The sequence below is a fragment of the Macrosteles quadrilineatus genome, unplaced genomic scaffold (genome assembly GCF_028750875.1).
Source record: "Macrosteles quadrilineatus isolate MER2022 unplaced genomic scaffold, UCM_ALF_1.0 Scaffold_5__1_contigs__length_97177068, whole genome shotgun sequence".
In the NCBI taxonomy this organism is placed as follows: Eukaryota; Metazoa; Arthropoda; class Insecta; order Hemiptera; family Cicadellidae; genus Macrosteles; species Macrosteles quadrilineatus.
Window position 1 is genome coordinate 92,677,899 of NW_026542598.1, and position 15,673 is coordinate 92,693,571.

General features: G+C 34.7%; 1 protein-coding gene across 1 annotated transcript in view; it reads right to left on the minus strand.

Annotated features, from left to right (window-relative positions):
* The window catches only part of LOC128995796 (CCR4-NOT transcription complex subunit 1-like), a 113,535-nt gene that overhangs the window by 65,821 nt on the left and 32,041 nt on the right, over window positions 1-15,673 (minus strand). Inside the window, 1 exon segment of the mRNA XM_054420815.1 lies at window positions 1,443-1,659. Within this exon segment, the coding sequence (XP_054276790.1) occupies window positions 1,443-1,659 (217 nt within the window).

Below are 15,673 nucleotides of genomic sequence, written 5' to 3' on the forward strand. Positions count from 1 at the left end.
TACATTGCTTATGTCTGCAACCAAATGACATTTTGAAAGGTCTAAGTATACTAAAGTATAGAGAGTGAAGCGGCAAGAGTGGTTGATTCAAAAGAGGTCATAAAAGCATTTGCTTCACGAAATTGAGTAAGAATGAGCAAATTCCAGTGAAGAGCTTGAGACATTCTGAATAGTTGTAGTTAGTTTTGCCCTAATATTAATTGTATTTAGTTTAATTTAAATACAATATTTTGGTACTATACTGACGTTGTTTATATCTTATTTTACCTATTCATTCATCAATTTTAAAGATATATGTTTATATTTATAATGTAGGTCAACGCTTGAAATACAAACAAAGATAAAATTAAAAATGTGATATTTTAGTCTGTAAAATTTTTTGTTTGATGTATTGGTGGGTCTAGTTTATGGGAGCGGGGCGCAAAAAAATGTGACGCCACTGTTCCTAGGGGCTAAACTCATGTCATGAATAATCCTTTTGTAATATATCTTGAGTCTATTTACTTAGTAAGTGAACAAAAAACATCACAAAACTCAAAGACGTCCTAATCTGATCCAAGAAATGTATTACATATTTGATTATTACCCTGGGTGAAACACATTGTTGATTATGATTGAGTTAATATTATATATATATAATAAACTGTTGTGAACCTCCCAATAAAATGATAACAAATCAGACGTACCGGTATGATTGACAACGACATATCTATAAACTAGGCTGTTGGTTTACAATAATTTTTAATGATATTTTTTCTATTAGTGCCTAAGATTTAACAACTAAGCGAACAACAGATTTGCGAAATGCAAAATATTATGTAGGCTTATCTCTAGAGGTGGGGGATCTATAAACACTTTTAACTTAATGAAATACCTAAAAACCCACAATACCCAGGCACTAAGCCAACAAAAAAGACCATCACAGTCACCAAACTAAGCCTATGTTAAATCTCTTTTTTCAAGAAAGCTGCACCTTAAACTATACCTACAATAAATATGTAGGCCTATTTTCTAAAAAGTTTTGTTCAAAACGTCCTTTCCATAAATACTTTTGTTCTTAATTTTCCTTAATACTGGAGCTTAAAATTAACTTAATCATAGTTATCAATTTTTTTTTTTTTTTTTTACTTGCCATATCTTGTTACGTTCCAAGAACTTTCTTGACTAGTTGAACATAGTGAAGCTCTCTTATAAATCAGAAAATGTAGGCAATAATTGTTTAACAACTTAAATTTTACCAATAAGGGCATGTCTTATCCTTTACAACCATCGAGGCAAATTATTGACAATTGTTGTCGTCTTTTACATACATGACCAAAGAATTAAAAAGGTAGGCCTAATAAAAAGGTACAAAATGGTTTTATATTATTTTTTATCTAAGTTAAAATAATATTTAAAAATGTACGAGCATTATTTGTCTAAAGCTGATGTACTGCACTAACCTAGGCGTGACTTGTCCACAGCGGCAGCAGAAGTGGCCGTGGAAGGCTGACCTATCCTGGCCATGGTGGTGACTCCCACCAGTGAAGGTCCGGGTCCCACCTGTGAGCCTACGGGACCCCCCAGTGGCATCATGGGGAACGGCGGGGCTGGTGACTGAGATGGAGCCATTAGACGTGATGGTGAGCCAGGAGTGGACACCAATGGACCTAGTCCTCCCTGTAACACACTCAGCTGTCTCAAAGGTTGGCCACAGATCATATTTTCTTGCTAAGCTCCGTTTCCAACATCTACCGTGTTCATCTGATGTCAGTATTTGAAGGCTGACATTGTTGGAAACGTAGATTTTGACAAAATATAAAGTTGATTTTACAGTAGATTCCCAACTATCCTTGCTGCGAATTAACCACAAACACGATCAACCAAAATAACACTTAACTTGTTATTATTACGCAAGATAAATGTAAATTATACAGTGACGACCAAGAATTTTTGTATGAGTGCCCATTATCTCGCAGACAGACTATGGAGTTGACGTTTACTTTAACAACCACCGATGAGTCACTGATTACATGCAATGATTGGATATGTGTTAATTTTGTGTGTGTTTTATTAGCGAATTTCCCTATAGGGAAGTAGCTATTACCATAGGTGGCATGGCAAAATGCTTTCTCAAATTTATTTATGGGTTTTGTAAATAAATCTTATTTTATTTCGGCTTTTACGGTACGTAAACAACGTTGTATCAGTCTATTGTTGTATGGTCTACATCAACATCACTGAGCTGTTTATATCTCAACTAGGTGAAACCCGTCGAAATCGACGGTTACTTTCAAAGCTTACGCTAATTCATCTAACTGCGATAAATTGAGTGAAATTATACACATTTTGAGCATTTAGCATTGTTTAAAGATTAATAAGTGTAAAAACAATAATGATATTAATTGCGTTAGTTACCAAATATGGTTGATCATTCAATGAATAAAATATTTCTCATACTTTACGTCATCGGAGTTGTTAGTATGCTATCTGGTATCTCTTCCTTTGGAAGAACCTTTAAATAGTATTAAAATCGTATTGGTGGATCTTTTGTAGTTAAACACTTCCGTGATTTAATCAGTGTAATGCAGATTAATCTATGATTTTATTTGAAAAATAAAAAACTGTTTGTTGGGAAGACACATTCTAACTTCAAAGGGAGGTATATCCGTTACAGTGTAAGTTAGATTTTTCCTTCGTCACGTCGCGTCAGTTCATATCGTACTTCTGTGCCAATGAATAACCCTCTAGCACAGTTTTGAGAAATTGGTTGTGGAGTTACTATTAAAGCTGGAATTTGTTGACATGGGGGATGTCAGTTAGTTGTCTCAGTTTTATCAGTTACATAAAGTTGTCAATATTATCTTATCTCTCTACGGAATGTTAGGTGTAGGCCTAGTGGAATATACTTGAAGTGGAGTTGGCTTTTATTCTTGAACTGTTAGGGGCCTCCTCATTTATATAGTCGTGCAGTAATGGCAACAAATAATGCGAATGACATAGTAATGTGGCATTTCCAAAAAGAAAAAAAATAATGTAAATTGGCTGTAACGTAAATATTGACGTTTACATGCATTGTTAATCAACGTATCTTATAAAGGATGATGTGATCTAGTTTAAAAGGAATATGACCTTTCTGTCATGACAGTAGCTGCTTAAATAGCATTTACTTATTGGGCCATTTTTACAGCCAAAATGTCGTGTTATTTTCAATAATGTTACCAACCCAGTGGGCCACAGTCCGTAATATAGGCCACTGCAAATAATTTGTCAAAAATTTGTACCATTTTAGGCAAGGTTTCTGTGTTTGGATGTTATTAGAAACGGTAAGAGCAAAATAAAATTCTTCTGCAGATGAATTTTCTGTTGGAGAAATATAAGCCGAATTATAAATGTCACAATGCGAGTTTGAGCATTTTGTAACTATATTATATGGGTAAGTTACATAGATTTTTTAGGCTGCTGCTCAGTGCACTTCAAGAATATATATTTTAGAGATCAACTAAATGGTTTTTGTTGCTGAGTAGCACTAGTAAACATGCACAACCCTTTTCGTTAGTCTAATAACATTCACAGGCTCTCTAAGAGTTCAAGTTCTTATTTGTATACATATCTATATTATGCTTTCACTAAGCTGAATGAATACATCAAAGTAACCTCTCTGAAAAGGCTGCAGTATATTGCAGTTTTCCAGCTTAACGACTTTCTAAAGCATGCATAAATTTCTACATAAATATTGTAAAATGTTTTATCCAGTTGCTGTAAACTACTATTAATTTAACAAAATATGGACATGGCTCAAATGGGCACCGTGCCCTTCTTTACTTGTATTATTTTGTATTGTATTACACAATCGAAGATTTTTCCAATGATTGAAAGCATAAATGACAATAATCTCATGAAACTATGATGATCTGTCTAGAATAATACGATAAAATATAGGGAAAAGGTGTGAAAAAGGCAGACACCGAGACACCAACCCGTAAAATAGATATAAGATAGTTCAATAAGAAATAATTGTTAAGAGTTACTGTGATAAAAGGATTTTCCACTGATTTCGTCATGGAACGTTATATATTGCAAAACATGACATAATACAGAAGAAAATTAATTTTACCTGACCTGCCATGTTAAACCTCCCTATCCCAAGCGTGATGTATACAACTTTCTTACTTCTCGAGTGACGTAAAGTTAAAAAAAACTCACTCAGTGATGTAATGAAACCCATTTAAATAACATTGAGTGCTTAACTTAAAAAAATATACCTCTATGGAGGCATCGACGTTCAACGCTAGAAATCAGCTGTGCGCTTGAATGTTATTGTTATGCTTTAAAGTATTTTCCTAACCTAGCTTTTGTTTGTAAAAGAACGTTACTGTTAGACGATGAGTGAAATGGATAATGAAAAATATTGTATGTAAACCCATGTATATTGTCAGGTCAGGTAAAATCTTGTACGTTACACGTTGCGCAAGAGCGTGTTTACATCTCTTAGGTGAATTATGCAACTCGCTTCCGCTTGTTGCACAACATTCACCTGCATGATGTAAAAACGCTCTTACTACACTTGTAATGTAAATAGCTATTAAAATCAGAAAATAACATTGCAAATGCTTCTTTTGGACAATTCAGTAACTCTCAAGTGAGTTGTTTAAAATACAATTTAAAAATTAACAGCTGTTTCATTATAAAGTATTATCCACATGGCCAAAATGTAAACAAAACTGTGGATGGATCTTTAAAGGCTTCTGGGGCACAGCCCTAAGGAAATTTCAGGGTGTCTACCAGATTTCTCAAATGGAATTCCCGACTTTTTCCCGACTTTTCATTACCATTTTTATTTAAATCCCGACCAAAAACTCGGTCCATTCTCCATGTTACTACACCTTTTTCCGACTCGCGGTCACGGTACCTTCGTCAACATATGTTGTCACTCGCGACGCAGCGATTTCACTGACGGTAGAAACGAATCACATGCCGAGAAAATCCCATATCAAATGTTGGGGTGTGTGAAGCAGCAACAAATTTTAATGTAACTCGATTCGAAGCAACACGGTATTTTTCTATTCATACTTGTCATTGGAATGAAATATTTGTTTTCAATCATGCGTTAGAAGAAACACTGGAAATATCAGTGAGCTTCTTGCCTATTTCATAATTTTTACTTGCAGCATCATGTTGTTCAGCATGTTACCTATTTTATTTTATTGATTTTATAAATATAAAGATGTGTTTTGGTGTAAACAAACAAAAATCTTCGCAAGATTTATACTGAATCTTTCAATTGGTTTACATTGATAAAATGAGAGGAAACAATCAGACCTACAAGGTATACATAATTTCTTGTATGGCTAAGCAATGTCTCAGTGTATGCCATGTACTTGGATGTTAATTACTTGTATTGCTAAGCAATGTCTCAGTGTATGCCATGTACTTGGATGGTAATAACTTGTATGGCTAAGCAATGTCTCAGTGTATGCCATGTACTTGGATGGTAATAACTTGTATGGCTAAGCAATGTCTCAGTGTATGCCATGTACTTGGATTGTAATAACTTGTATGGCTAAGCAATGTCTCAGTGAATAGCTTATATATATTAATGTTCCCCAATAATTTGAATAGTGCCAATAAGTTATATGGATACTGATAGTATATTTTGATATTTTGATAGTCTAAAGTAACCAATGTAGGTCAAGTAAGTATCAATGTAACAGTCAACTACGTATATGGACACTGATTCAAAAACGTATTTGGATGAAGATTCAATAACGTATATGGATACTGATTCAATAACGTATTTGGATACTGATTCAATATCGTATGGATGCTGATTCAAAAACGTATATAGATAATGACTCAATAATGTATGGATATTGATTCAAAAACGTATATGGATACTGATTCAATACCGTATATAGATACTGATTCAATCATGTATTTGGATACTGATTAACGTATGGATACTGATCTAAAAACGTATTTGGATATTGACTCCATAATGTATGGATACTGATTCAAAAACATATGGATGGATACCGATTCAATAATGTATATGAATACTGACTCAATAATGTATGAATCAAAAATATAAGATCCAGAAAGTTTTTTAAAATTTTTGGGACCCGTTCATCCCTAATTTTGAAAGATTAGATTATTCCCGACCTTCGGCCGAAATTCATTACTTTTTCATGACTTTTCCCGACCTTTCAAAATCCCCGACTTTTTCCCGATTTTCCCTGAATTCCCGACTAGTAGACACCCTGAATTTACTTAGTTTTTCTTTTGATAATTCACCTACAGACCAAGACCTTTCTTTGGACACCTCTACCAAGTTTCTACGCCCAGTCGTTCTCTCAAATTAGTGGAGACAAAGTTTCCAATTAAATTTTTAGACTAGTGTACCGGTTGCTCGAATTCGAGCAATTGCGAAGCATTACAGTCGTTATTTTAAAACGAATAAAGGTCATAATTTCCGATGACTTTTTAAAAGTCGACTCAAAGATTATGGAAATACTCACGATGTACACAACAGTTAGATATAATCAAAATTGTTTGTAAATATCTTATCTTTTTTCAAAAGCTGATCTTGTTTTTTAGAGTTTTCTACAAATATTTCCCACCCATAGCCGCATTAGGTTCACTATAATAACGATTATAAATGGATGCATTGCACGACGTCCAAGTGCCACGACGTCCAATAATATTTATTCAGTGCCACGACGTCCAAAACATAATTTTTGAGTTGTTGCACGACGTCCAAGTGCCACGACGTCCAAAAGTACAGTAACTGCCAAAAATATAGTCTTTCTACAAGCTTTGGACGTCGTGGCACTTGGACGTCGTGAAACAGCGCACTATAGAATTGTAAAAAAGTAACATGTGCACGACATCCAAAGTCTCTGCCAGTTGCACGACGTCCAAGTGCCACGACGTCCAATAAATATTTGACTGTTGCACGACGTCCAATATAGCTCAGCGCTGTTGCACGACGTCCAAGCTCCTTCAAGATGACCGGCTACTTGCCGAACAGTGTTCTCTCGTGTAAAATGCTTATGGAACGTTTATTAGTTATATATACATGGGTGTATGTTCTTGTTCAGAAATATATATACTATGAATATTTGAACCATAAATTGAAACATCATAAAGTAAAAAAAAACATAAAAAGAAAAAATAAACAAGGCTACAGTTGGAAAACTATAAGGTTTATATGGTTTGAAAAATGATGACTTTTTTTAACAACCGATAAACTTCATTATGTAAGCTTTTAAATACTTATTTTTTTCAAGATTAGATGAATGTACATTGATCAACATGATCTTTGAAAACTATTTTTTATACCCTCATTTTAATTTGTAGTAGTATAAAGAATAGAATGCCTTTTTCGAACTGTTTTTTAGGCTTCAATTAAATGTTCTTATGTCGCAAATATGTTTATTAATAGTATTCACTTAACATTGACTTAATTTTATTTCAATAAATTTTGTGTTTGTGTTTTGCTACACCACTTATTAAACTGCAACCAATGAGAATATCACATAAATAAGTTGTACACAGGGTTCTTTTGTTTCCCCAACTCTAAAATACAACGCACACGAATTGAAAATGTTATAGGTTTAATAGTACTGTAGCGAATCGAATATCAATAAAGTTAACGTATAACAATAAATTTACATATTCCTAGATTATAATCGAATGTGCTTACGAAGGAACACCACAACCTCAAAATTCAACATACAGTATATTTACTCAAGATTTATTGTTTTAATAGCACAGTTGATGTTGCCGACTAGCGTGGGAGCGGAAGTCCTGATAAAGGCTGGTTCTCGGAAAAGTAATAAACTTGTAGTTTGAATGAAACATTTTTTTAATTTTGTACAGGATTCATGGGATCCTCATTATCAAGTACAAACTGCAAAATGTGTGTCGAAGGTCTGAAGGTGTTGTGGACCTTCAGCGACTGATCCGTTTTTTACCTTCCTTTAATTTATTCTTTTTCATGTTGTGCTTCATGTAACATACAAAGACTAGAGGGCCGCTCATGCCCTTGACAAATAAATTAACATTTTCGCACAAATACAAATCAATATCGTCATTAGACAAGAATTAAAAAATAAAATTTATAAACAAAACCTACCATGGCATATTCTTGAACAAGTGTGCCTACAAACCTACGATAAGCATGTTTGTTATTATTATACTTAACCTACAAATGCTATGACTTAGGGCATACCTGCTTTCCTAGATAAAACATGCGAACTAATTGCGAGTGCGACGTGAACTTAGAAAAAGACTATATCAGATATAGTACAACAAATCCTTAGTACCAGTTGCGAATAATTTGACTTGAGCTGGCTTGAGTCCATGATTAACTCTGACTCAAAAAATCACTAATTTTCTGAGCCAGGTGATGGCCAAGTTATCCAGACTGCCGGGTTATCGAGAGCCGAGTTTGCGGGACTCTACTGTAATAAGTTAGTTCTCAATGGAAATAAATAAATTCATTTAATCATTCATTTAATTTGCAACCAAAAGGTGAGTGAGCGTAGCAAACAAACTTCAACCTGGAAGCGAGTTAGCGCAGCGAACCAGCTAACCTGAAGGCAAGTGAGCGGAGCGAACGAGCTCCAACCTAAAGGTGAGTGAGCGTAGCGAACGTACTTCAACCAGGACGTGATTGAGACATGCGAACGAGCTCACTTGTGAAGTTAAACGGGGCAAAGCCCGCGGGTACAGCTAGTAGATCATAAACATAAACAAATGAAATAACTAAGTAACAAGTAACAATCATATACTAATGAAATTACATTAACATATGGTTTGACAGCTACATTTAAGTAATGTAAAATAATGTTTACATTCGGGCTAGTAACATCATTATTTTAAATTTATAATCCTTACCCTCTCTGTTCTAATATTCGTGCATTATTTAATACTAGGTGAAACCCGTCGAAATCAACGGTTACTTTCAAGGCTTACGTTAATTCATCTAACTGCGATTAATTGGGTGAAATACACATATTTTGAGCATTTAGCATTGTTTAAAGAGTAATAAGTGTAAAAAAAAAAACAATAATGATATTAACTGCATTAGTTGCCAAATATGGTTGATCATTCAATGAATAAAATATTTCCCATACCGTACGCCATCGGAGTTATTATTAGTATGTTATATGGTAGTATATCTCTTCCTTTGGAAGAACCTTTAAATAGTATTAAAATCGTATCGGTGGATCTTTTGTAGTTAAACACTTCCGTGATTTCATCAATGTAATATGATTTTATTTGAAAAGAAAATATTTTTTGGGAAGACATATTCTAACTTCATAATGGAGTTATATCCGTTACAGTGTAAGTTTGATTTTTCCTTCGTCACGTCGCGTCAGTTCATATCGTACTTCTGTGCCAATGAATGAACCCTCTAGCACAGTTTTGAGAAATTGATTTTGGGGTTACTGTTTAAGCTGGAATTCCTTGACATGGGGGATGTCAGTTAGTTGTCTCAGCCTTATCAATAACATAAAGTTGTCAATATAATCTCTCTATGGAATGTTAGGTGTAGTGGAATACTTGAAGTTAAGTTGACTTTTATTCTTGAACTGTTAGGGGCCTCCTAGTTCATATAGTCTTGCGGCTTCATTGGCAACAAATAATGCAAATGACATAGCAATGGGACATTTCCAAAAAGCAAAAATACCGTAGATTGGCAGTTACGTATAAATTGACGTTTACATATTACATATTGTTAATCAACGTATCTTATAAAGGATTTTGTAATCTAGTTTAAAAGGATTATGACCTTTCTGTCATGACAGTAGCTGCTTAAATAGTATTTTCTCTTTGTACCATATTTTACAGCCAAAATGTCGTGTTATTTTTCAATGATGTTACCTACTCAGTGCGCCAAAGTCCGTAATATAGGCAGGCGCAAATAATTTGTCAAGATGGGTACAATTTTAGGCAAGGTTTCTATGTTTGGATATTATTAGACACGATAAGAGCAGATATTTCTACATAAATATTTGATATGTGTAGAATAATATGATAAAATGTAGGCAAAAGTGGTGAAAAAGGCAGACACCAACCCGTAGAATAGATATAAGATAGTTCAATAATAATTTAAGAATTGCTGTGATGAAATGATTTTCCTCTGAATTCGTAATTGAACGTTATATTGCAAAACATGACATGATAAAGAAGAAAATAAATTTTTAAATCAGAAAATAACATTGCTAATACTTATTTGGTAGAATCTTTGATTATTCATACAACAACTTCTGTATCCAATAGTCAATGGTAGAATTCAGTAACTCCCAATAAATGTGTGTTGTTTGAAATACAATTTAAAAATTAACAGCTGTTTCGTTAAAAAGTATTATTCACATGGCCAAAGTGTAAACAACTCAGTGGAGGGATCTTTAAAGGCTTCTGGTTCAGAGTCCTAAGGGATTTTGCTTAGTTTTTTCTTTTTTTTTTGCGAGCGGAACGAGCGTAGCTCACTTTCCCTCACTTTGTAACTTCTTTGTAAGAGCATCAGAATGTAATGGCTTGACCAATTGATATGAAATTTGGCCAACAGCTAAAGAATACTGAGCACAATGTTTTGGTAAAAAATATTTGCAAATTTCCTTTTGGATTTTATTTTACGGGTCACGCAATTTCGCTTGTTATTTTAATGTAAGTTGAAAGAAAAATTATATTGGGTTTATGACATATGGGTTTATCTTGTTTTATTTAAATAAGATAAACATATGTTAATTGTTTGTAACTGTTTTGTTTACATTTCAATGTTTACTTTCATCCTAGGTTAAAGTTAGTTTATCAATGGAAGTAACAGTTTTGCTATATTTGTTTTGAGCATGGCTCAAAGACAAGACCACGTCGTAATATTGGTCGTCGCACCAATAATGCAAATATTGTATGATAGTGGCGTCGTGAACAAGAAGAACCAGATTGATAGGCAGTTAGCTAATCAATTCCAACATGTATTAGATGCACTACAATTTTATACTTGCACTAACTGTCATCGCCAACAACTAAAAGCTTTAAACCAATCACCGATTTGTTCGCGTTGTCGTTCAAATGCAACTAAATTCACGGCGTTAAATAATATGGATGAGTCAAGTGTCCCGAACGAATTAACTGACCTGACGATTGTAGAACAAATGTTGATTGCACGAGTACATCCTGCTACGCCCATTTACAAAGTATAGTCAGGATGGCCAGTTTCACTACAAAGGTACAGTATTAACTATCAGATAAATTTGTCATTCTTTAAAACTTAAATAATATCGGGCAAACAGTGAATCTGTTGAATGGGAACATATTGTAGGTTGTTAGCTGCTTTAGCCATTGACAATCTTTAAATAATGCTTCGCTCATTTATGCGTCTAAAGTGTAACGGCAGACCACCCTAGTTATTACTGCATCAGCTGGAGACACTCTCTGAATATCTGCTTCAACCATTTGTTGTCAAACATTGATCTCGTAAAATAGTGAAATTATTTTTCGTATGCACTAATAGAGCAATGTTTGTACTAAAAGAAAACCTTCTTTTAGTTTAAAAAATATATGTTTCACAGGAAACATTTTTAACCATTGTAGTAACACCATTATAGCTTAAAAAGTTGATAAGTGATAGTTTACATAATATTTAGCACATTTGACGGATAAACATTTTTTGAATTCGTCATATTATAAGTGTATGAAAATTCATATATCTGTGTATCAATATCTAACTTATCTCATTTCTGTTCAATGGAAGTTATACAATTTCAATGATACCGGTACTTAAATGGGAAGTCTTACAGCTGTTATAAAACTGTGCATACATTTTATCTTATGAGTAAATTTGCTACCAAGTGATATAGTATGACAATTCTATTCTACTGCAGTACTTCTACCACTACTCACCAGAATTCTACCACTACTCACATTAAACCTACCATATTTACTTTTGGGCTAGTGATTAATTTATTGTATTAATCATACAATATAGTGAATAGTGTAGTCATTTATTTATTTCGTTTCTATGACATAGCTCTATTTTGTAGAAATCAATTATGCAATCATAACAACAGAAATACTGCATCACTACATTTTACGGTGACATAGTATTTATTTTACATATAAAAATTTAAGCTAATACAATAATTAGTTCAATTAGAATCATTGAATATTGAATAATTTAAACATTAATCAAAGACGAAGCGGTTGACAACTTTCAAACAGTTGACGAGGCCTAGTTGCCTTCAATAATTGCAATACGAACTGTATGCACTGAGGTCGGCAAACAGTGTTCACAGTGTGCAGGGACTTTGGACGTCGTGGCACTTGGACGTCGTGCAACAGTCAAATATTGATTGGACGTCGTGGCACTTGGACGTCGTGCAACTGGCAGAGGCTTTGGACGTGGTGCAAATGATACTTCTTTACAATCCTACAGTGCACTGTTTCACGACGTCCAAGTGCCACGACGTCCAAAGCTTGTAGAAAGACTATATTTTTGGCAGTTACTGTACTTTTGGACGTCGTGGCACTTGGACGTCGTGCAACAACTCAAAAATGATGTTTTGGACGTCGTGGCACTGGAAAAATATTATTGGACGTCGTGGCACTTGGACGTCGTGCAACACTCCCTTATAAATTAAGAAAAAATCATTATTTCTATTTCTTCTAATTCAGTTTTATTTTTAATAGGCCTATATCAAATTGTCCAGGATTTTTCGTTTTTTTCCATTGTAATAATTACACCAACCCAAGTATCGTCTACAGATGCACTGCGCCAAAGAATATCATCTACGTGCAACACGCCTACGTAAAATCTCCAAGAAGTGGTAAAAAACGGCAGAAACCAGCCCATACAATAGACATAAGTTAACTCCATAAGAAATATTTTTAAGAGTTACCGGGATATTAGGATTTTCCACTGATTTGGATTACACATTATAACATTACAACATTACATTATATTGCTAAACATGACACGATGCAGAAGAAAATCGATTTTAAAATCAGAAAAAACCTTTGCAAATACTTCATTTTAACAAATTCATTAAATCACAATTTAAATATTAACAGCTGTTCAATTAAAAAGTAGTGTAAAATTATACATGGTCATAATGTAAACAAATCTGCTGAGGGGACTTTAAAGGCCACTGGGGCAGAGCCCCAAGGGAATTTACCTCGGTTCTCTATTGATGGCTTATCTACAGACCAATACCTTTCTTTGAAGACCCCTACCAAGTTTCTACGCCCAGCCGTTCTCTGATATTAGCTGTGACAAAAACCAGTTTTTCCCCCCATAAGAATAACATGGGATGGGAATTTAAAGGCCACTGGGGCAGAGCCCCAAGGGAATTTACCACGTTTCTCTTTTGATGGCTCATCTACAGACCAAGACCTTTCTTTAGACACCTCTACCGAGTTTATACGCCCAGCCGTTCTCTCAAATTAGCTGTCACAAAAAAAAACAGTTTCAAATTAATATATAGATTCCCCATGTTAATCTTATGGGAGAAAACTCAACTTTGATGGAAGATCCTGCCCAAACTAATAAAGATTTCAATAAATGAAAAACACTTTGGAAAATTACAGATCAGGGTCATTTTTTGACACTTTAATCATCAAAATCGGTCCAAAAATGAGGGAGGAGTTCTGTTCAGAAAAATCGGCTAAGCGTATTATATATATATATAGATAGATATGTATATGTATAGATAGATTTTGTAGTTTGCTTGTTTATGGATATATTTTTATCAAACTTGGCAAAAGGTTTGCTGTGGCAGGGGTATTTTTTTGTATTATTAGGCCCATTACTGTTCTGTGCTCTCCAATATTATTAGATTTAACTCAATAACTCAATAACTCAATAACTCATTTATTTAGCAAGATTAACATTACAAATGCATTAGCCAAGTCAAATTTACTAAAAATAACTATTAACTAACTTTTAAAATAATTAAAATTAAAATTCATTAGGACTGTCCGTCAGCGAGAAAGGCGCGGACACTGTAGTAGCCTTTACCCACGAGAAATGACCTCAAGTGCCTTTTGAAGCATCCCGGATCTGATGTGGACTTGATTTGAAGTGGGAGAGCATTGAACAGTTTGATGGCATTATAGTTTAGATGTCTTTCAAAGAATGTGGTTGAATGGGCTGGAATTCTCAGATTGAAAGTATTGCGAAGCAGATACGAGTGGGTGGATGTGGTGTGGAAATGAGAATAATTTGACTTCAGAAAAGTGAGGACTTCTAGAATGTAAATACAGGGAAAAGGTAGAATTGCGGATGATTTAAATACAGCTCTACAAGTTTGTTTGTAGGGAAGGCCGTGAATTATTCTGATAGCTCTCCTTTGAAGGCGAAAAAGGAAATGGGTTCTTGTGCTTTCACCTCCCCATAGTGCAACTGCATATATCATGTGTGGATAAAGTACACCGTAGTAAGCAGTAAGAAGTACATCTTTGTTTGAAAATTTTGCTAGTTGGCGCAGAAGAAAAATTCCTGAACTGATCTTTCTACAGACAGAATCAATGTGGGGTTTGAAACACAAGTTCTCGTCCAACAACAAACCCAGGAATTTTACTTGAGCAGTAGTTTCAGTTTCAGTGTCGTCCAAAATAAAATTTTGTTTGTTTTTGGTTTTCCTAATTGAGAATTCAACGAGCTGAGTTTCTGTTGAATTGATTTTGAGGAGATTTTCGTCGAACCACTGCAACAAGCAACTGGCTTGTATAAAGGCACACATGTCTAGTTCGAGTCGGTTTGGGCTGGAGACAGCGAGAGAGGTGTCGTCAGCAAAAAGACATATTTCACCCTTTTGAACAACTGATGGGAGGTCGTTAATAAAGAGGAGGAACAGTACCGGACCAAGAACCGACCCCTGAGGCACTCCACTGACGATCGTGCCAGTAGAGGATCTGTGAGGGCGTAGACACCCAGTGCTATCCACTGCTTTCACCTCCACATATTGACTTCGGTTGGCAAGGCAAGACGAGATCCATTGTAGTGACAGCCCTCTAATTCCATAAGAGTGTAACTTCTGCTTGAGAAGGTCATGATCCACTGTGTCGAATGCTTTGGTCAGGTCGAAGAAAAATCCCAAAGCATTCTCACCTCTATCCAGTGCACTGACCACAGTCGATACAAGGTGATAAATTGCGTCTGTTGTCGACCTGTTTTTTACGAACCCAAACTGTTTACTGGTGAGTATGTTATTTTTATGTAGAAATTCCAGCAATCTTTTTAGGAATAATCTTTCAAAAAGTTTGGAAAACGTTGACACAATTGATATTGGCCTGTAGTTATCGCACAGACGATCATCCCCCTTTTTATATATAGGCTTAACAACAGAGAGCTTTATAGAGTATCAGGAAACTGACCAGAAATAAAAGACGAATTAATTAAATGAGTTAGAGGTGTCAAGATTACATCACCTATTTCTTTTAATAGCCTTGGGGATATTTCATCTGTGCCGGCTGAACTCTTATTTTTCATCAACCTTATCTCAGTTGCAACTTCTTTTTCAGTTGTTGGGCAAAGGAAGAGGGAATTTGACACATGCCTTGTACAGCTGTTAGTACCCTTTTTATTTGACTGGCTACCAATCTCAACAAAGAAATTATTAAATCGATCAGCTACTAATTGTGGATCTGTGATTAAATAACCTTTCTCATCGAGGAGGTGGGGTTC